Source organism: Balearica regulorum, chromosome 3 (genome assembly GCF_011004875.1).
Source record: "Balearica regulorum gibbericeps isolate bBalReg1 chromosome 3, bBalReg1.pri, whole genome shotgun sequence".
In the NCBI taxonomy this organism is placed as follows: Eukaryota; Metazoa; Chordata; class Aves; order Gruiformes; family Gruidae; genus Balearica; species Balearica regulorum.
Window position 1 is genome coordinate 91,187,879 of NC_046186.1, and position 22,556 is coordinate 91,210,434.

General features: G+C 37.5%; 1 protein-coding gene across 8 annotated transcripts in view; it reads left to right on the plus strand.

Moving 5' to 3' along the window:
• The window catches only part of LTBP1 (latent transforming growth factor beta binding protein 1), a 204,593-nt gene that overhangs the window by 62,506 nt on the left and 119,531 nt on the right, over positions 1–22,556 (plus strand). For 5 of the 8 annotated variants that reach the window (XM_075748916.1, XM_075748918.1, XM_075748917.1 and 2 more), the window contains exon 5: positions 9,445–9,612. In XM_075748916.1, coding sequence (XP_075605031.1) covers positions 9,445–9,612 — 168 coding nt within the window. Of the gene's footprint in view, positions 1–9,256; positions 9,613–22,556 lie in introns of those variants that run through there. The other 3 variants (XM_075748922.1, XM_075748924.1, XM_075748923.1) reach the window with 2 other exon arrangements.

Genomic DNA, 22,556 nt, shown 5'->3' on the forward strand with positions numbered 1-22,556 from the left:
TTTTATTCACTATTCTTCCTGGAAATGGTAAACACTTTTAGAATGTTTCACCTAAGACTTGGTTTCTCATTTAAGGGAGTCACGTACCCTGGGAGGGGGAAACTTGTGTCTACCTCAAGAATTTATTTTCTAAAGAAATAACACTCTTCCAACGTAAGACTTGTAATACTATCATAGGGCAGGGTAAAGTCTGTTGTCTTGATTATGAAAGGAGCCTAGATAATTACCTTACCCAAGAGGCGTAACTTTAGATGAGTGAGGTCAGGAGGGAATCAGTCTCATTCCCAGCATATAAAGGCCTAATTCAGACCTTCCTGTAAGAGTCCTGTTGATAAAGTGGACAGTAGTGGCTGCATTTAGCTGGTAATACTAAAGCGTCAATGACACTTAGTAATGTATGTTTGTCTGTGCCCACCTGAGCTCCTGTATGGCTGAAAGTTTGTGTGTAAAGATGCTGACTTCGCTATCTGCACATGCAATTCCCGCAGTAGTACCTGCAGTAGTCTCCATCAGCAGAAAATTGCTTGTGGTGGGCTGTGAAGTCATTGCTACTTCATTGCAGCTGGGTGTTGTGTAGAATGGCTTTCTGTCCTAGATGTGAAGAAAACTGTGTGTGTCTAAATGTGGCTTTTTGACTTTTGTTCCCTTATCCCTCAAGTGAAAGCCTTTTGGGTTCGGGTACGCTTTAGGTGCCTGAAAATCTGAATAACTTGAATGCGAGTTAAAACCAGTTTGTGGACCTGAGTCTTGTGATGGGTTTCTTACAGCTGGAGTTGTCTCCAGCCCCAAACCTGAAGCAGGAATGTGAACTTTCAGGCATGAGACTCTGGAAGAGCTTGAAGTTCTGTTTCAGGAGAAGCGCTTTGCTCTGAAGATGACTGGCCAGCTGGGTGCTAACATTTTGTTTAACTCCCACCTAGACCTGGAGCTGAAGCACTCATCTGCCCGCCTATCCTTAAAAGTGCAGTCAACTAAGCCTTGTTATGCTCTCCTGCAGGATTAAGCTCCCAAAGGAGTGCTATAGCATAGTCATGATGGGGTTTGGAACACAGCTGTAGTGAAGAGTTGCCCAGTTCCTCAAAGAAATGTGTGTGAGCCCTAAAGGATTTGAACTAAGCAGTCTTATGTCCGCAGCGTTTCCTGTTTAATGGGTTGGGCACATTCCTGTTCAGTGTGCTGGTTAGGCTGCTTGCTCCATGCAATTAACTTCTCTCATCCCTTGTACAAGAGACCTCAGAATGATTAGTGGTATAACCCAAGGCTAAAATTTAAGCTTTTTAGCATTGTATCCATTTGTGGGTCTAGTCTACATGTAATTCCTTTTAAACAAACACTAGATTAAAAGAATTATCCCCCAATAAATTTAATTTATCAGAGTTGAGGCCATTCTGTCAGACATCTCAAACCATGTTGCAGTCTCTATTAATTCATTTGGGTGGGTATATTTTTCTGGAACATCCTAAACTATGTAAAGGGAAATGATAGTTATATTTCTCACTACCAAAGCATGGAAAATGGCTGTAGTTAAAGATAGGATGTTTGTTGCCTGAGGACTGCTTGTAGAGAAGCTTTGTAGTGGTAAAAAAGACAAGGCAAAAGGTGATTCATAAAACCTGCTGACAGAGGTCCCAGATTTCAAATCTGTGTGATTTGTATGTTTAAGCACTTGCATGGGACAAATATTATTGTAATTACTGTGAATTCCTCTGACTTGCTCTAAAAAGGCTGTGTCAATAAGAGAATTTATCAGCCTGGGGGCCATGTAAATATAATTATGAATGTTTCTCAAAACTATCTCTCTACTTGTGCCTGCATGTGCTCTTTTGATACTTAAGTGACAGCTATCCGTATAAAAGAAAACACAAGCTTGTGTTGTAGACAGCAGAGTGTTTGTCAGAATCTGCCAAAATTAATGAAGACAACTACTTGCATGGGACAAGTTTTGCTGTAGTAAATTGCTTCATCTGTATCTGAAACTGAGACTGAGAACTGAAGAGTGGGTTGCTCACCTCTCCTAGAAAATAACAAAAACTTAATTGTATTTTGGGGGGGTGGGGGGGTGGGGTCATGATGATGAAACCAGCAGAAGTCACTCTTCTCTCTGCTGTGGCAGGGAGCAAGGAAGAGATTATTGTATGTGATAATCAGAAAGGAAAAAGACTTTTCCAGATACCTTCTTCCTTACCTTGGAAACATTGATTCTTCTGGATGATTTTTTTTGCCTTTCTGTCAAGGATGCTGAAGAAACAAGCAGGTCTTAAAAAGAGGGTAAAGAAACCAGAGTGCAATAGAAGCAAGAAGTCTATTTCAGACTGATGGGAGAAGATTGTGGTAGGAGAATCTAAACAAGACAGAAGGAGGAAATGTTGATATGGAGTTGCATTGACATGGCTAGAGTCAGAAATAGATATATGTAGAAGTGGGTATAATAGCTGTGATGGCAGTTAGAATGGCAACAAAAAGATGTTGTGGAGACTGCTGTTCAGTTTCCCTCATAATAGGTAGCTGGATCGTGTTTTGCTCTTTTAATAGCCCCATTCGTTTGTATAACAGCAGTAGAACTGAGTACTTGAAAAGCAACTAAATGTCAAAGGTTAAGCTGTATTAATTAATGAAATACCTGTAGGATCATACAAATGCAACAAAAATAAGGAGTTACAGAAATAACAAAAAGTAGAAGAAATGCTGGAATTAATTATGTGTCAATAAGGTGTAGCTGCAGCTGTCTAGACATGGTAAATAAAGTACAACTTGACATACTATGTTGCTTGTTCAAAATGTTTGAGTGGGTGGGTATGCACACATACACTTCACCTCATGCAGAACTGTGGGGAGTGCTTCTAAGCATCAGAGAAGGCATTGGATCTTGGATGAAGTAAAGCTGGGTCATCTTATTTTTAATTTCGTTGCTATGTCTAATTTCTCCCAATGCTTGTGAAAAGACAATCAGGTGTGAGGTGTGCAAGTGCACTGAAACAAAGTTTCTGGGAAGATCAAAGATGCACTGCTCTACCTGAAGATAGGCATTGTATATTGAAGCCAAAAATTAAATTACCCAGCAGCTGTGCCTTGCCTTTTTGAATGCATGTAGTTTTCAGACTTGTTTCTGTTTGTGACTGTTACAGAAAGAATAAGGCTCATATTCTGCCTGTTTTTCAGATGGGCGAGGTTTGAATGTAGGAGGTTTGAATGCAGAAAGTTTTACTCCCATGCTGAGAGCAGAGTAAGGGCTGAGTTCAGTCCTGCTAAGGTCATGTAAGGAATGTTCCACATTTGCTTCACTGGGATGACGTCCATATCAACAGATGAGAAAGGGATTTGAGATCTGTGCCCCTTTGGCCTAGCCCACAGAATAGGTTCTGAGTATGAAGTATCAATAGTGCACTGTTGGGGAGAGAAGAATAAGTTATACCAACCAAAGCATTTTATGTAAGCTGTATTAAGTAATTCTGCTGCTCTCCCTAATGCTGATCAGACCTCAGCTGCAGTATTGTATAGTTTTGGACAGCATATTTGAAGAAAGATGAGGACCGAGTGAGTGGTATCAAAACCAAAACAAGAAGGAATGGAGGTCTGCAAAATATGGCCTTTTAGACTGAAAAAGTTCAGATGGTTTTGGTCTGGAGAAAATGAGTCTGAGGGAGATGCACAGTAGCAGTCTTCAAGTATGTTAGAAATTGATTCACAGAGGAATAAGGTTTTGTCAGAGTTTGCTGTTGGTAAGGCAGGATGATAATACACTTGAATTGCAACAGGGGAAATGTGGGTTAGGTATGAGGAATATCTTTATAATAAGACAGGCCAAAGCACTGGAATATGTTCCTTAGGGAGGCTGTGGAATCTGCATAATAGAAGGGTTTTGAGAATAGGCTGGACAAGCTTTTGTGTAATGCTGCTGTTTCATCCTGTGTTGGGAAAAAGAAGAGAGGGGAGACAAGGTGATCTCTCAGCATCTCCTCCAGTCCTTTCTATGCCTAGCAAGGGCAGTATTCTTCTCAGTACGTAATCTGAAATTTAGGGAAGATCTGCCTCTGGTCTGTGTGTGAATCTAATGTGTCTTTCTCCTTCTTCTTTTCTCCTTCTTCTTTTCTCCTTCTTCTTTTCTCCTTCTTCTTTTCTCCTTCTTCTTTTCTCCTTCGCTCTTAGAATTAGTAAATTTTCCAGATGCTGATATACCTAAGATGTATGATAGCTAAGTTTCAACTTGTTCTGATCTTTGGGAACTAGGTTTTTGGGGTTGGTTTGTTTGTTTTAAATTGATGACTAGGTGGTGATAAGATAGAACTTCCTCATATATTGTAAAAAGCGTAAAAAGGTCATTCAATGATAGTTCTAAAAGCTTAACTATTTTACTTACGTGGTTGATTTTTATACAATGTCGGCTTTCCTTTTGGCTGTATAAGCATTTCTAGTAGTAAGGACTAAACCAGGTGGACTGGTGAAATAACTGGGAGACACCTGTTTTAGGAAATAAGTAATTTCCTTCTGCTTCTTTCCTTTTTTTTCTGTCAGCATTTAATTAAGAAAAAAGAGAGGGAGTTGGTCATCTGAGAATTTAAAATGTTGAATCTATTTGCTGTTTAAAAATTCATCTGCTTTGATTTGAGAAGATAGATTTTCATTCCAAAGTACTCCTTGTGCATCACGGTTATCATTTGAAAACATGAAATTGCCTGAGATAATCTGTTGTCTTTGGGAAGAGAATGTAATTTTAAGGTAGAATCTTCAGATCTGATGAGATTCTGTGTAGATACACTTATGAAAACATACTGGATTCAGCGCAGAAGTAGGGTGTCATGAAAAACAGAGTAGTGAATATATCATTCTTGGAGGTACTAAAGGAAAGCCTACAGTTTGCTCTGTTCTGCTTCCTCAGAAGATTTGCCTCAGGATATTTGTTGTAAGTGAAGGTATTGAAAAACCCCACAAACCTCTACTAAAAGTAGAGTCAGAAAGAAGTTTTGTGCAAGGATTATGGAAGAGGTATGTGTAAGCTCTGCCAGCCGAGTTCACGGTGTAAGCCACTGCCTGTGACTTTTATTGTGAATACTTTTGATTAGATCACTGTGAAGCACAGAAAGATCATACACACAATAACATAATTTTTTCAACTCATGAAAATATTTTCTTCTCTTTGCCCCACTTGACCTATGAGACAGTACAGTGTAGTCATCTTTATAACTGAATACCAGTTCTGCCTTCAGTAGCGTTGCTAGCCCATTGTCTTCCTCCAAAACAGAGACATGCCACAAATCTTCTACAGCTATTGAATACTGTCTAGTTAAATCTTTGCAGAATGTTGGAGCTGTGAGGACAGCCATTAAACCAAGAAAAAAATGGGTTTATAGAAATTCTTCTAGAAAGAAATGAACGCTGAGTAGCATGACAGACAAAGGGACCCAGGAGGTTGAGAAGGAATCCTTCCCCTTATACAACTCTGCCCAGGCATGGCTGTGTGAGCCATTGTGACCACATGGACCTTAAACCTGACACCTGCCTTGTCTTAACTGATTCACCTTTTCTGCATGCCTTGTCTTAACTCATTCACCTTTTCCACTACTGCAGGAAAAAAAAAACAAAACAGTTTGCTGTGATGCGCAGTAGGCGCAGAAGGGATTCTATGAAGAATTCCTTTTGCTTATATTTTCCATTTCTCCTGCAGTTGTTGCTAAATCATAAATTTATCACAGTAGGAGCTTGTCGTGTTCAAAATATTATATCATAGTGACTTACAGAGATGGAAAGAAAATCACATACATGTGGTGCCAATTTTCAACTAAAATCTCATCACTTTACCCAGGCATCTTTCTTTTTTTTGAATCTGGCTCAAGAGACTTTCACAGATTTTGGAAATTACGGGTACATTCTTCCACTGATCTCCTTTGACAAATGTATCTAAGAGTTCTTAGGTATAAGTGAGCCTGAACTACAAGGCAGGATGATAGTGCAGCTGGCTGAGCCTCCTCATTGTAAATTTGCTGCCTAGCTCAGGGATGAAGCTTTAGCCAGTATTAGTAATCCTGATTGTCCTATCTTTATTGAAACAATAATCTAAGCTTATCTCTAATTCTGCCATTTTTTCAGTAGCTTTGCTATTTATTCAGTGTTTGTATCTTCTGCTTTTGTTGTCTTCTATTAGGCTTGTTTATTTACCTGGTCTCATGTTTGTATTTCTTCAGTCTGGTGTTATACTTAAGAGCATAGTGAGGTGTTTCATTTCCACGTGCTTAAAATCAGTTTTGAAGAGTTTATGATACATTTCTGTCTATATATATATATACACACACACACAAAAAATAATGATTCCAGGTATGTTGCAGTGCTGTAGCACCATCATTTTTTTTCCAGAAATGAATTTGAGATAATCTAAGTTGCAGATCTTGTCATGTCTGTGTCACAGTGGCATCATCAGTAAAGCTTCTGGAGTTTAAAAAGGTAAATAATCTATGCTACCTTAAAAATGTGCTGTCCTCCTTCAATATGAACTGGCCCAAAACCAGAAGAGGTCAAGGCTATGGCATTAATGTGCTTTTTCTAGCTTGAAATTGTGGCTTTTAACATTAATATTGCCAAACCAGCTAAGAGATATTGAAGCATGTAGTTTCTCATTTAGAATTTAATCATCCCCTCTTTGTAGAAGCAGGGGGGAACAACTACAGAAGAGCAAAAAGGGAGAGGATTCAAGGAAGTCCAAGAGTCTAACCTTGCAGAGTTTCTGCCAAAAGCTTCCTTTCAGGAGAAGAGTTTGTGGTCTGTTTTCAGTTTAAATCTGCATGTATTATGCTCACCGTTAAGGTCCCTAAACCTTAGGATGTGTGAGGATATTACTGTCTACTTAGGTACAACTACAGAGAAGATAATGTCTCTGCCTTGAACCACCTTCTCATACATTGGTCAATTTTCAGCTCAGAGGCCATCATTAGCTTTGTATCCTTCCTAAATGTCCCCAGAAGAATTGAGGAAGTTAAAAGCTGTGGCCTGCTAGGCAAGGAGAAGAAAATAATAGTTTCATTATAGTTTTCATAAATCTGGGAAAGATAGAAAATCTTCCCATGTCAAAAGAATATGAAGCTGTCTTATTTCTGGCTCTTTGCAACTAGTAAAACAGGAATATCTGTGAGAATTGGTTTTATATCAAAAGCATTGCTGAATAATGATTTGAATTTTTGTAGGACCTAGGGCTTACATCATGTTGTTTCTCAGACTTCTTACTTTCCTGAAAAGCTGCATTTACATATTCCTTAATGGATAGTCTTTACCTCTGTAGATACTGGCCTGTTTTTGAAGGTACTGTTCAACTGCTGTTCCTATGTTGTTACTCCCAAACTTACACTCTAACGTTTTCTCACCCAAAAGGGGTGAGAGGCAAATTTACAATTTCCATTCAGTCTCATACTAGGGCTTCTCTTCTTCCCAAAAAATTATGCTACAGGATTTTTCTGGTAAAATCTGAACTATGTGATAAAAATTATTTTAAAAATACAATTATATATAGGTCAAGTGGGCCAAATTTTGCTACAGCTCAGCACTCAACAAAGTAGTACAGAATACTATGAAGGAGAATTAAATCATGGTTTAGTTCCATCTATACTAGCAAAGCCAAATTATTAATTTTTAAATTTTTTTTTAAGCTAAGCTGGAAAACTTGTGTGGGTCCCCCAATACTGGTTTTTACTGTGTATGCAAGACTGACTTTTGTGACTCAACTAACCATGTTTTTTTAATTAGATCACATCCTAAAGGAAAAATGTTACTAAAACATCTGAAAATATAAAATGGATTGGGCTTTTCTAGGAAAAGATATATGTAAAGCTATGCAAATGAAATACAAAGATGGCAGTATTGCTTGTGAAGCTGTGCTTAAATGGTTAGAAGTTCTAGCCTCAGCAGTTCACAAGCCACTTATGTGTATTCATTGGGAAAAGTTTATTTATAATTTTTGCGATAAATGCTTGGCATCCAGGAATCCAGGTGTCTTCTAAACTGACTAAAATCACAATACTAGCCTTTAATTGAAATATTTTATTCCTGTGTCTGTCGGGGCTGTGCTTTTTCTTAACTGTTGTTTAGGAAGAATAAGGTGGGAGCATCTGTACTACAGCTGCTGTTCAGATAGAGCAATGCCTTTACTGTAGACGAAACAGTTGGCACAATTCTTTTAAATTATTTGTTTATGAAGAGCCAGAAATAAGAAGGCTTTATATTCTTTTGAAGTGGGAATATTTTCTTCATTTTCTTGAGATTTTCAAAAAAATGTTTGTCCAGAGGGTGTTTCATAAACTAGGTTAGACAACTATCCAGCAACTTTTTTATTTCTATGACATGAGGAAGGAGAGTCTTCTTTTTCTGTGCGTCATTTCTTGGGATTGTTCAGTTTGATATGGAAGTATTCATGAATAGTTTCCACTAAGATGCTGTGATATATTTACAAGAACTTGCTGACTTTATTAGTAAATGTGCAGAGAACAAACTGTTTTCTTTTTAAATAATTGCGAATGGAATCTGTTCTTTTTCCCTAATTTTCCTAATGAGTAGTTTTAATCTCTTTTTTGTCTTTAGCTGTTAGATGTGGAATCTAATACATCTGTTTTTAACTCAAATTCTGTAACAAGAAGTTCTTCTAATGAGCTTAATTTAAAAAGTAGTGTTAGCTCAGTCTTCATTATGGTCAAGTTTTTAAAAGGACTGTAAGGAAGTATATAAAAAAAGAGAATCTAGCCATTTTTTATCATAAAGTTCAGAACCGGTATTTTCAAATATTGATACTTAATCACCCTTTTCCCTGAGCTATTTATTACTTAAATAAAGGCTGACAGCAAAGCTCAGTCTATAATATGTAAATCCTTGTGGAAAAATAGTGCCAAAAATTGAGAAAAAATGGGTCCAGGCAGCTGCGTCACAAGGTTTGACCACTTCGGGCTGGGGTGCCAGGAGATTTGAGACAGATGTTTTCAGACATGCCGCATGCCTAAAACATTTCCAGGGGTCGAGCTACAAATAGTGACTTAATAAGTGCAGAAACAGGAAAAGTATGCAGGAGGACACAAGAGTTTATTCACCCCTAGGTGCACAGCCAGCCTCTTTACATTACATCTGCCTGTCAGGGTTGGCTATTTAAGCTGTCATGCCCTTGGTATTGCTCTTTGTCTGCCTGTGAATAAAGTGCAGCATTGTGATTACTAATCCCACTCCAGTGACTTGACTTTAAATGTGGTTTTGGAGCGGATCCCGGAGTTCTGTTTGCTAAGCTTCCTACTCCTGTTTCAGAGACACCACTGGAGATCTATGAGAGAGAGCACTGCAGACTGCCCTCCTCCTGTAGACTTGTCGCCTTTTTCTCCCCCCCCCCGCCTTTTTTTTTTTTCCCCAAAACTTTTTGAAGGAAATCAATGGATACCAAAGTGATCTGTTTATTTTTCTTTTTTTCTTTGCCTCCGCTGACAGTGGGAAATCACACTGGTCGCATCAAGGTGGTCTTTACACCCAGCATCTGTAAAGTGACTTGTACCAAAGGCAACTGTCAGAACAACTGTGAGAAGGGAAATACCACCACCCTCATTAGTGAGAACGGCCATGCTGCTGACACTCTCACAGCCACTAACTTCCGAGTAGGTAAGTACCCTGAAACTGTATTTGTCCTTAGCTGTCCTCTCTTGACTAACAGAGGGAGGAGACGTTTTGTTATTATTACCAGTTGTGCATCTGTTACTCTTTGTTTGGAGGGCTGTGCTGAGTAGGAACCATTGTGTGTTAGACAAGCTTTCTGGTATCCTTCAGAAATGTTCCCAAAAGTTCCTTTTGTGTCATAGAAAAAAACTCTCACATTTTTCATCTGAATTTTCAGCTGCAGGGCTACAACATACTAAGCTGAAGCTTTTGGTTAAAATTCGTCCCTCAGATTTTGTCTTGGTAAATAGAGGAAATGTCAGATTCAACAAAAAGTTCTGTTTCCTCTTTTTGCTTGTTGAATAGGTATCAAATGCACATGAAAATCTAGCTAACACAGTGAATTTGTCTTCAAAAAATTGTTCAAGAGTTCCTTAAAACTACAATCCTTTTTAAAAATACATCAGCTTAAAATGTTTTCTTACTGCTGTGAGTAAAACAGATTTCATATTTGTAATTTTTAGAAACTGAAATAATGTTAAGTAATAATTGAAATTATTGAAGGCAGTCATTTGTCTGTTAATTTTTAATCTTGCTTGCTTGCTTAATAAGAGTATCAGCTATATGCCAGTCTAAACCCTACAACTGCTTGACTGTGTTGAAACAAATCCTGAAAGCCATCTAGAATAATGATTAGCATATTTTAACTGTACACTATATGACATTGGTAGGAATTTGTGTGCAAGTATTAGTCTTGTAAGCTAAGAGAAATATAGATAGATGGATACATACCTAAATACTTTTAAAGTTGTTGTTTCACTTTATCATATCCTTAACTGCTCTTGGAAAGTATTTTGTTGTTATCCTGAAAATGCCATAGTATCGTTTTCTAAAAAAAAATCTTTTAAAATTAATTACTTTGCCAATTTGTGCTCAAAGAATGCCAGATATGAACATTGTAATTTTAGTCTCCGTCTAGTATAAACATAATGTCAGGCAGTGCTGAGGCTGGCCAATACTGCCCTTTTTAAAGTGCACTATATTTCAGGCTCTGAGGGGGGAAAAAGCTATTCCAAATTATTATTCTTTTCATCCAGACAGATGATACAAAGAGCAGTTCCCTCTCTTAACACTCCTACTAGACTATCAGACGGTGGGTGAAAGCTCTTGAAATTAATAACACATTCCTTGATAATCTGCATGTTTGTAAAAATATATATGTTTTGGACTAATGGTAATAAAAATAGTGTTTTTAAAAGAGCAATACAACACATTTTGGATTTGTTTATGGTTATTCTGAGGCATTAAAAAAGAAAAGGATTTTGTAAAGGAATGCTAAATCAAATACTTTAAATGTGTGTTTACTGTCAATACAGATTTTTACCAACGTTTTGGCAAGAAGCACAGATAAGTACTTTTTTTGTTTAATTTTCTGACTACTGTGAAAGGATAGGGTTATTCTCCCCCCCCCTTTCATTTGACCTAATTTTTTATTGAAATTATGAAATGCTGAGAATGGGCAGTCATGTAATTTGTCTGCTATGTAAATCTGTGCTGTAACATGATCTTCTTTCAAATACTTGAGCACTTGGTGAGTGGAAATTGACCTGTGAAGACGTGTTCCACATCTTCCTTCCTGGCCTCAGGCCATCCAGCTCCTGATGCACTGTGTACGATAGGCTGCTAGAAATATTCAACAAAAGCAGCCTATTACAGTATTTGATGGAAAGATAAGGGAGCATTACATTTAAAAATGTATAAAAACAAGTCACTACACATGTATAGGGATTTTTAAGTTGCCTGTAGCTACCTACCTTCCTTATTGCCTTTAAAAGACCAAAAGCATTCACTGCAGCTCTAAGTATTTTCATTTTTACAGAAGAGGAATAGGAAAGAGGTCTAAACTGTGACTTCAGGGCCCTCCAGTTAAGTTCACTCAGCATTTTTATTTTTAACTTCTTAATAGCCAGAGAGGAGAGATCCTACACCTGTAGATTGAGTTCTTTCACTGATCGCAGATTTTCGGGGTTTAAAATACATACTACTGAAGTAATTTTTGTATTTGTTTTCTAGCTAGTGCCTCTCATTAGCTTAGGCTTGTTGTGATAGAGATGCCTCCAGGTACAATAGCAGCAGAAGTAATTTGGGTCTTCTGAGATAATTTATTTTTGTTATATTTTTAACATCTGTATTATGTTTTACTTGTGCTTATTGCTTTTAAGTCCCTGTTCTAAACTTGTTTATTTACTGCTTATCCAAAATGCGTGGAAATTCTTATTCTGATCATTTGACAGTTTAAAAGTGCAACCATGCGACAGAATGTCATATCAGAAAATATGCACTTAAAGCAACAAAAAGCACTTTTTCAGTATGTTTTTTTAAAGTATTTGTTCTTCCTTAAACCAGAAAAGATAAATTCACATGCCCTATTTGGAAAACCGACTCCTGTTGCTAATAATACACACACACATATGAGTGGCAAAATTAGGAAACATCTTTAGATTGTTAGATCTAAATGCATTTCTGTAGCAGGAGCAGCATTCTAGTGCACAAGACTGAATTTAGATTCTCTGATGACAGATTGCAGTTAGCCATCACTATGCTTTGTTCTTAATATTCCATTATTTCTAATAATGAACTAGAGTAAAATTTTATGTTTATGTTTTAAACTTTATGCTGAACTTTGTAAACACTTTTTTATTTTCAGAGATGATAAGTTGCAGTGCCTGTACTAAAGCCACTCCAGTTTTTCCATGGGTTATTTCAGATTCTTAAAATTTGCTCAGTTTGTCATTTTAGCTGAAACTTGGTACCAGTGAGTCAAGGCAAGGAACAAATGCCGTTTCCTGAAAATTTTATAAGATATGGATAAGCCATTAAAAACTAAAACCCACAACAAGAAACAGATTGGAGGAAACGTAGCTTTTCAGGTAGCTGAGATTTTGGCTGTTCTCCTGCAGAGCTCTGGCATTTCAATTGAAGGTGATGAAAGCTTGGTATTTACAAGGAAGGGTCTCCTTGATTGCTAGTCTGCTTCAGTGAAACTTTGGGGTTTTTTGCAGTTTCATTTTGTGAATGGGATATACTGCACAGTTAAACTAACCAACCTCTAATATTTCATTGGCTTGGAGAATGAAAGCATTTAATCTGAGTGGAAACTTCTGATGAATAGATGATTCTCATTATTCTATTGGATTGATGCATGTGCATGGTATTTCAGTCCTGATATATCTATCTACAGAGGTTTGTAAAACAGGGTCAATATACATACATAGGAAAGGATGCGTATAGAATAACATATGAGGTTTCTGTCTCATTCACTGTTGAAGTTACTCAGTGACGTGTCCTGTTTCTCCTCAAAATTACTCTGCATTCCAAAATACCTATTTTTGAAACGAATTTTTTCTGTGTAAGAAGTGGTAGGACGACTAATTTGTAACTGTAAAATGAAAGAGTAAGGAATTAGGAAATGCCCAAATTAATGTTCTTCATGCTCTTTAATTTTTTTCCTATTGTGCATATGTATTTAATTATAGATTTAGATTCTATTTTGTTTCCACAGGACCCCTGCTTCATTCCTTGCACAGGAATGACAGAACTTAGTAAAGGAAGCAGTCATTTAATACTTAGGTTTATATTCACTGTTCATTTGTAGCCCTGTGTCTCATTTAAAGTGGTTCATTCAAACTGTTATAAATGAGAAGTTAAAAAGAATTGCATGCTATTTAGTGGAAGTGCATGTCTTTCCGTAGAAATTTGGCGTCTGAGTGCTTGGCAGTATCTGTGTCAAACAGGGAAATAGCAGCATTCTGCAGATGGAGACCAAGAAAAGTGTAAGAATTTTTTCCCAAGACCATAGGAGATGATTATGGCAGAGGTGGTGACAGAGTTATTGCTGTGCTACTCCCCTTTACATCACTCTTTAATACTCATCAGTATCTCTTCTCTTAACGTTCTCTTCCCCTTTTCCTCTGATATCTTTTCACATAGCCTGCACACTTGTCCTTCCTCCTGGCTTTGCTGTGCACAACCATAGTTTACTTAGACTATTACTGGGTATGAGGGAGTATTTTGTTGTGTGCTTTCCCTTGGAAGAAAGGCAGATTTTTAGGAACCCTGTATTTCTTGTTTCATCGAATTTGAGTAAAAGTTAAAGTGTTTTTCCTACAGCTTCACTGGTGTTTGTAGGGAATTGTTGTGAGGTTGAGAATGATGTCAGATGTGTGTGTTGTGGCCTGCAGGCTGTGTGATCCAAACTTCCTTGTGAGACTAGAAGAGAATGAGATGATGTTTCTCCATCCTCCTTTCTTCTCATCTATAAAAGGTCCATTTGTCTCTGGTCCTATATAAACATGTTAATAAGGATCTTCCAGACATTATTTGGTGACATGGTGTCATGGTGTCTGAAGTGAAAAATGTATCTGGTCCTTCCTATTTTGAAGGACCAGACACATTTATTTAATCATAAATTTTAAAACTTTCAGCATGGATCACAGTGTTCTGCATATCCTGTACCATGTTGCTATAATGCACAAATGGTATTCCCTATTGAATTTTGGCACTTTCCCTTTCCGAATTTTGTATTAAAAAAAACATTTCCTGTTTTACCGTGTTGACTCTGTACAAATGTTTTTGGATAATTGAGGTTGTCCAGAAGTTTCCAATTATGTATAGACAGAAACTTCCAAGAAGGAGCATAAATATTTTGCTCGAATTTTATTTGGTCTTCTGTTGAAAGTAATGAAAGAAAATTTGACCAATATATTTTAAAACAATAGATTATTGAAAGGGAATTTAGTGAGAAGACTGTTTATGTAATTATTATTCTAACAGAATTGCCTATCTAGGAAAGAGTCTAGAAAGCATAATTATTTAGAACTGTGAAAATGTAAAGCAGTTAACAAAAAGTTGATAGAATTTCTGAATTTTATTCAGACATACGTGATCATGACTTTCTGTCAATGCTGTAGAAGTTAACGTTGTCTTTATTCAAGCACTTCTGATCTTATCAAAGAATTGTGTTGGTTAAAAATGGCAATGACTTGTAAGCAAGCCAGCACATTTTTATCTGTAAGAGTGAAGCGTTACTTTGAAATAGCCTTGGTTTTTGCACTTGAACTTGCTATGGTATCATCCCTTCCTGAAGAAGTCATGCTGCAAGAACCTTGCTATTCCCCCAGTGTTACCAGTTTAGTCCTTTTGCTGTCTCTGTAGTGGCTACCTTGTAGCCATATTTAGTAAAAGTTTCCTTTCTACTCTTCCTGCAGTAATTATAATTTCTGCCTCAACAGGCTTTATTGTTTTATGCTACTTTTTCTGCCAGATGAAATATTTTTTCTTTTAACAGACACTGGCAGGCACTTGAAAATTTCAGAATTCTCGGACAACTTGGTCAAAAGACTAACTTCTTAAGCTTTCTGCATCAGTAGTCGAGGAAGTTGATCAGTCTGTCAGAGTGTGTGTGTCTCAGGAAAAAAAAAAAGAAAGGGATCAGGACATTAGAGTTTATTCACTGCTTTAGCTGGTAATTTGAAATTTAATCTGTATAAATGGTGACCATGCTTGAAATACTTATTCATGCAGCAGCATTGTAACAGCTGTAGCAAAATGAAGGCCAAGTATTTTTCCTCAGACATTGGACCGAGTGGCAAAAAATAGAACAGACAAATAATAGTGATACTAATTTATGAATTGTTTACATCCTCTACCTTATAGAAAATACTAGGAAAAAGATATTTCCCAGCCTGAAGAGCCAATGCAAAACAATTTGGGAGGAACAGCTTATCATGAGCATCAGTTTAACAGATATTCCTTTTTTCCAATCTCCCTTTGTTTTATAAAGTAAATCTGAGCAGACAGGAGAAAGAATTCATTTACTTACAATGCAGGTAGCATAGTGTAGGCTTTCCTAATCTGAACTGGGCACAAACTGGAACACAAGTAGTTCCATCTGAATATGAGGAAAAACTTCTTCACTTTGAGGGTGACCTAGCACTGGAATGGGCTGCCCAGGGAGGTTATGGAGTCTCCTTCTCTGGAGATACACAGAACCTGCCTGGATGCCCTCCAGTGCAACCTGCTCTAGGTGATCCTGCTCTAACAGAGGGCTTGGACTAGATGATCTCTAGAGGTCCCTTCCAACCCCTACCAATCTGTCAGTCTGTGAACCACTTGCAGAGTAAAATTCTACCCTGTAATATAAATATACCACTCTGTATCTGAGCAACACTCAGGATTTTAATGCATTTTCAATTATTGGCCACTTAAATTACAGAGAAAAATTACATCTTAAGGATTTTGTTGTTGTTGTTGATATCCACATCTGTTCAGAAGGAATGCTTTCTTTCCCTCATGTATTTATCAGTACTTGTCATCAACAAATAGTTCTGGTTTCTACCATACAGCTTACAGCATCTGTGAGCTCTTTCTTCATAATCTTAAAATAATTATTCAAATTTGACATCCTTCCCTCTCATTCTAACAGAGGCCAGATGCTAATGTAAAGAAAATGCGTTGTTCAGCCAGATGATGTTAATGAGGTTGAACTTAGACAAGCCTGTTAGCAACTCATTTCCACTCCCTTGCTCACCTTAAGGACTTCAGACCATCACTGTGAAGCAAAAATCCATCTGCTCTCAAAGCACTCACCAAACTGTATATTATAGAGAACACGGCTTTTGGATGTGCAGTCATAAGAAAAACCACAAATGGAAATGGTACAAAATCCACACCTGCAGCCATTCAAAAACACATGGAGTATGTTTCCCTCAAAATTAAAGCAAAACAGAACACAAAGTAAAAATGCATAATGCTTTATTTTACTGTATATGGTTTTAATTTATAGGGATTAGTTTATGTACATCTGACTTGAAGTACTGTAAAAAGAGAACTAAGAATGCATTTATTTGAATGATTACATTGTTGCATAGTCACATAAACATACTACCTTGTACAGCTATAATTTTGTTATTGCTAAACCAAATGTCTTTGCACATACCTCACTGAAGATCAAGTATATGCCAACTTTGGCTTAAAAAAGAAGAAAGTTGCCTTGGAAGTATGCAAGCACAGAAGAGTCAGACAAATTTCTTTACTGGTTAAAATATAGTATTTATCATGGATAGATTTCTTAGCAAACAGGTTTGTATTTAATGTGTGTTTTCGGACACAACAGAATCAGAAGGAAGCGAGCAGCTGTCACTGCTCTACTGATCACAGTCTGTCCCCGTTCTGCCTCTCTGCCGTCTATTCTGTTTGGTTTATTCTGCTCCAGATAATTCCCCTGTCTCTGCGCAGTGTAGCCTGTATAACTTTCACCTATGCATTCCACCTATGACTAGTTCTTAGCTTTGAGTATCACTGTAATTGGGAGGCTCCTTTTGTAGCGGAGAGGCACAGAGATTTCTGGATCTTTCTTTTGGAACATGAACTATATCTTCATTACACATACATTTAAATTCTTTGAGTTTTCTATCTATCTATAAAAAATCCGAACTGTTAAAAGGAAACTGTGAACTTTCAGCCAGGGATTTTCAATGTGAATCAAGTTGAAGTCCATGGAAATGGTAAACTTTTTTTTACAAACCTCTTACAAAGTCCTGATGCATGCTGGTCAATGAATAGAAGGAAAATTGGGTATTTGCTGCTTGCACAGGAAGGTGCTTGGGCTTTGAGACACCCAGTCACAGAGAGTATTTCTCATCTGCATTTTATTCAGCCGAATACTTTGTTAATTTGTCATGTTGCTTGTATTTTTAGTTTAATGTAAAGATGATAAGCTGAGCTATGAAGTCATTTTTATATTTGATATTATTGAGATGCTTTAAGTTTAGGGGAACTGTCAGCAACTTTTCATGTCATAATTTAGGAACATGAGTTCTCTGACTTTTCCCTGAGAGAGACTGCCTCTGTCCACAGATTCTATAGGGCACTGGTCTCCAAACTTTTTTGATCACACAACCCTATCAGTAAAGAATTTTTGAGCATGCACCCCCAATATATGTATATTTATTTATCTATAAATTATATACATGTACTACTGTATGTATCATATGTATGTATGTTATAAAACATATACGATGAGATAAAGATGAAGTAAACTCTATTTTGAAATTTTATTTTATTTATTAATGGTACAAAAGCATTTCCAGTATCCCAGTAGATTGTCTTGCACACTGTCTGGGATGAGCATATCTGCCTGCTTTGAAGACTGCTGGTACAGGGAACCAAAACCAACCAGTTTCATAACATAAGCTGTTATATTATCTTTCTGCAGTTAGTATGTGTCCATCATGTCTCTCTTACTTATTGTTTGATTATATGAAATTCAGCTTGTTATGTTAGATGCTATATACGGAGGTGCTAGAACACCTTTTTTTGAATCTAATCAGAAGTTACATAGGTCCTATTGTGACAACAGGGGCAAAGGGATTTTTTTTGTATTTGCGCACAGGGTCGGGTACAACACTGAGGTGTGAAGATTGTCTGTGGCGGTGTGCACAGCTCAGGGGAGTTGGGTGCACGGTTTAATTGCTTGGAACTGGACATGACTGGTCAGAGTGCTGACTGTATTTTAGGTTTACGCAGATTGTGCAACAATTTATACAGCTATTATGGGTGGTTACAAGAATCACAATGAGAAGTGTTGAAGTTGTATGGTTTTTAATGGATTTCCAACTGTACATTCTTTGCAGAGTAACCTTTATCCTTCCTACTCATTAGAACTGACTCTGCTCCTTTCTTCCTTCAGAACTCCAGGATTTGAATCTCTTGCTTTTCACTGGCCTCCTATGATCTAATTTATTACTCAAACTCTGAATAATATCCTTCCCAATATTCTCATATTGTGTCACCTCCTCAAGGTCAAGTCCCTAGAAAACTTTCCAATTTCTTGTGATGTCGACAGTGCCAGAAAATCTTAGATAGCTTATGTTTTTCATGTTTTTGAACTAGTCCAGGAAGGTCTGGATTACAAGCTATTATTTGTATGTTAATGGGTATCCACTTGAAAGAATCTATTCCTACTTTATTCTTCTTGTAAACTTTTTCACACAAAAATGGGCACCGTGGTAACGTTACAATAATCAGAGAGCAGTCTCCCAATGTTTGGAAATGACGGAAATTTTTGTAATGACTACAGTTTCTGTGGCTTTCCTTTTTCTATTCTAAACATAATTTTGTCATTGGAGGATGTCTTGTGGTATGGGATGCAGTGGATCAGCGTTCATAGACCCTTTGGATCTAAGGCTGGGGGTTCATCCCACTCACCAAATCTTACTGAGGTGCCTGAATCAGGATCCTAGTAGTCAGTGATGAGACACACCTTTCTGGCAGCTGGGCGTATGGATGGCGTGAATGGCCTGCTGGGCGAGCCTCTCTTCACTGGCAGAGTGGGAAACTTCAGGTAACAACACTCCTAACTTAGGTGGCTCAAGAAAGCATGACAGGTTAAATGAGGTGAATCTCAGCTTAAACATCTATCATTCATTTGCCAGAAGTGGTAAGGATGCTGATGTCTCTGGCCAGTGTCAGTGTTGCTGCTTCTGTGGTCTTCAGAGCCTTTGTGTAACAGAGGCGCGACCAATCGCTTAAATCTTTCTCAGGACATTTTGCCATTTTGTCTGATGGTGACCAAGTACTTCGTGGTGTAAGAGCAGTTCTTTTCTTTGCCTGACACTACTGAGTGTTACTACTTTTTTACTTCATGCAAGAGTCAGTATGTTTTTTGGAAACAGCCTGATAGGAGAATGATGTCAGAGCAAAGGATCAGTTCAGTGACTTCATCAGATTGTAACAGTGCATGAGCAGTAACAGCTTAGTGTCATTATGATCAAGTTATTCATTAATCCTGTAGTCCTTAAAGGTGGGTAATGCTGCTTAGCTGACACCAGAAGGGAAGAGTACAGCCCAGAAGGATCCTGTAGCAATAAAGATGCTTGTTGGTCATTATTACCTGTCCTTCTGTTGAATTCTTGCTCTGTCAACATTATAATATTAGCTAATACACATTAGTAATACACATGCCTAGACACACACATGCTATACAGAGGAATGAGTCTTAAAAGCGCTGGGAACTTAGGAAGGGTTAGTTTTCATCAGACGCTGGGCACCTTGATTTCAGTGTTCCCACTTCGACAATGTCAATTAATAAGTTATTCAGGACTGCTTGAAATGATACCTATAAAGTCTTTATACTGCAACATACTATTTTGCAACCTGTTTGTTTTGTATTCTGCAGGAACTTGTTTTCAGAATTATGGTTTTAAAAAGTGTTGCTACACTTTCAAACCCAGCCTTCCCTAGAGATTTTATTTCAGTTGCATATGTCTTGCCCAAAGATGAAATTTAATATCAACACACTGTAGAAATCTGAAGAAAAGCCTGAAGTAGCTTTTCTGTATGTGTTAGCATCATTATCAAAGGTCTGACACTGGCCATTAATTCCTGATAAACAGCAACTAGTAACTTGTGGGTTTTTTTCCTTAGTATACTGATTTTAGGCCTAACTCTTGTGTTATACTCAATATTTCAGGATCAACTCTAATAAAATCAATAGATTTACCAAATATGGTCAGGGTAGGAGGGAGTTATCCCTTAACACTCTGTCTATCCCCTTGCCTCTAAAAAATAGTGTCTGAATCATCTCAAATATTGAGAATATTAAAAGCAGATTTAGCAAAGAGTGACTGTGAGCATCATGCCTGTTAGTGAGCCAGAAGCCTCCTGTCAGTTATTTCTCAATTACCATAATTTTTGCTATACCCTTTTTACATTCAGTTAAAGTTCACAGCTTTAGGTCATTTTCCATGACAGAGCATGCCTTTTATTTTCCTGATAGCATTTGAATATTCTAATATTGTTTTTTCAGCCATCTCATTCTTTCCACACTGTAACACTTTAATAGTTTTGTTGGTCAGATGGTGCTCATTTCAGTCACCTGCATGCAGGCCTATGGTTGCATTTGACAGGTCTGAGGATAGCTGGCTTATCATGTGAGCTTGGAAGGATGCGATGCAGGTCCTACAAGACTCCCATGCCCTTTGGACCCACACTGAGGGATGAGTGAAACACCTGGAGGCGTATGAGATGCATCTTCGTTGACTTCGTGGACACATGTTCAAGTCACCAACATCCAACTTTTCTTCCTGAGGTGTTTTAAAGTACTGAGTTTAAAACTGAGGAAGACGTAGGAGTAGTACAATGAAATGATCTTGTGCATGTTTGTTCTGGATTTCTTGCTGATCATGATGCTCACTTAGCAGATGTGTATTTCTCAACAAATGTCTATTTCTTTAAAATGTATTGCAGCCTTGTCCTTTATGATCTGATCATGCTCCCCAGTTTTCAGTGTCAGGATGTCCCATGGCTGACTATGTAGGCTCCATTAAAGAATGGCGGATACCTCACTATTGATATGCTTTTATAATGAAAAACAAACATAGTGGGACAAGCATGTAGACTGAGACAGCTTAAATGTCAGCACCTACATATGAGTGCATGTTGAAACTTAGGTTACAGGCAATGGAGATGTTGGAATTTGTTCAACTCCAGTACCGACAGAGAACTAAGGCAATACCTACTTGACTCTGGTTTTCCTTGGATGGGATCTCACAGCTTTCCATCCCCAGTGAAGACATCATCCCTCTCTCTTTTTTCATAGGTAGACAGTCGTTCTTTTCTAGTGTATACCTAATTTGTTACACTTACTCCACCTTGTTTACAGTGAGTTAACACTACCATTAAGTGATGCTAATCACTAGACAGCCTTTCAGCAGCTCACATAAAGCTCAATTACTTATGGAGATAATGATCATCCCAGAAGCTGAGCCTGTATATACTAGCTGAGTTAGGGAATGAATTTTAAATGGTAAGTTTGCTGTTGGGAGATGTGAAAATGTAAAATGTCTGCAGGTGTAGGTGATCTGATTTTGTGATGCTTTCTTCTACTTGCCTGCCTTGGAAATTGACATGCTGAGTTAAGTAGCATCACAGACGTTCTTCCGATTAGGCTTTCAGGCACTATATGATTTGTTAAAGCTTCATGCTGACAGTGGTACATGGAGGAGTTTGAGAAGAACTAGTGAAGTACGGTTTCATTTAAAGAGATACATCTTCCAAAATTGTGAGAATAGTGAAAACATTAAGAGAATAGCTAGACTGCATTCTAGGAGTGGGCTTTCTTTGTTTAGTGTTTCCTTTCTGTTTATTTTAAATGTATTATTCTAGATCTGTAACAGAATTTAAAAAAACAACTGCTGTAGTTCCTGGGTTTGGCACTATGTAGTCAATGTGTATAGTGCATAAAAATGCATGTTTGTCTATGAAAAAAGTCTAGAAAGCTTATTTTGTAAAATGATATGACTGCAGCCTGAAAATGGTCATGGCCACAACAGACACATAGTATATCTTTAAGGCTTTTCTTCACAAATGTAAACATGCAGCAACTTTAAAATAACTGAATTGATAAATCACCAAATAGCCATAGTCATGGTGACAACTATTGAGCTTCCTTAGTGCAATGTATCTTTTTTTTTTTCTTTAATTTTTAGTATGTGCAGTATGGCATTTCATGGAGTAGGGAGAGTGAAAGAGAGAGAAGGCTTTTTGCGAATTTATTTTTTTCTGTTGAGAGGAAGAGCAATTCCCCAGGATGCTTGGCAGCGTATTTTAAAGTGTAAAATCAGGCCTCTCCAGGTGGATTGAATGACTACTACTTGGTCTTCTACTCAGTGATTCTCAACTCTACTGAGTTCAGTCGTGAGACTAGATTCAAGCTAAGAACAGTACTTTGAATCCAATCCTCAGTTACCTGCATTTTTCTCTAAATCTTTGTATATGATTTTTCTTCAGTAAAGATTCTTTGACAAGGAAAAATTAAAAGTAGAATTGATTAGGAGGAAAAAAATATGGAAAAGCATTAAAAGATTGGAATTACTTTTGGAAGTGTTCAG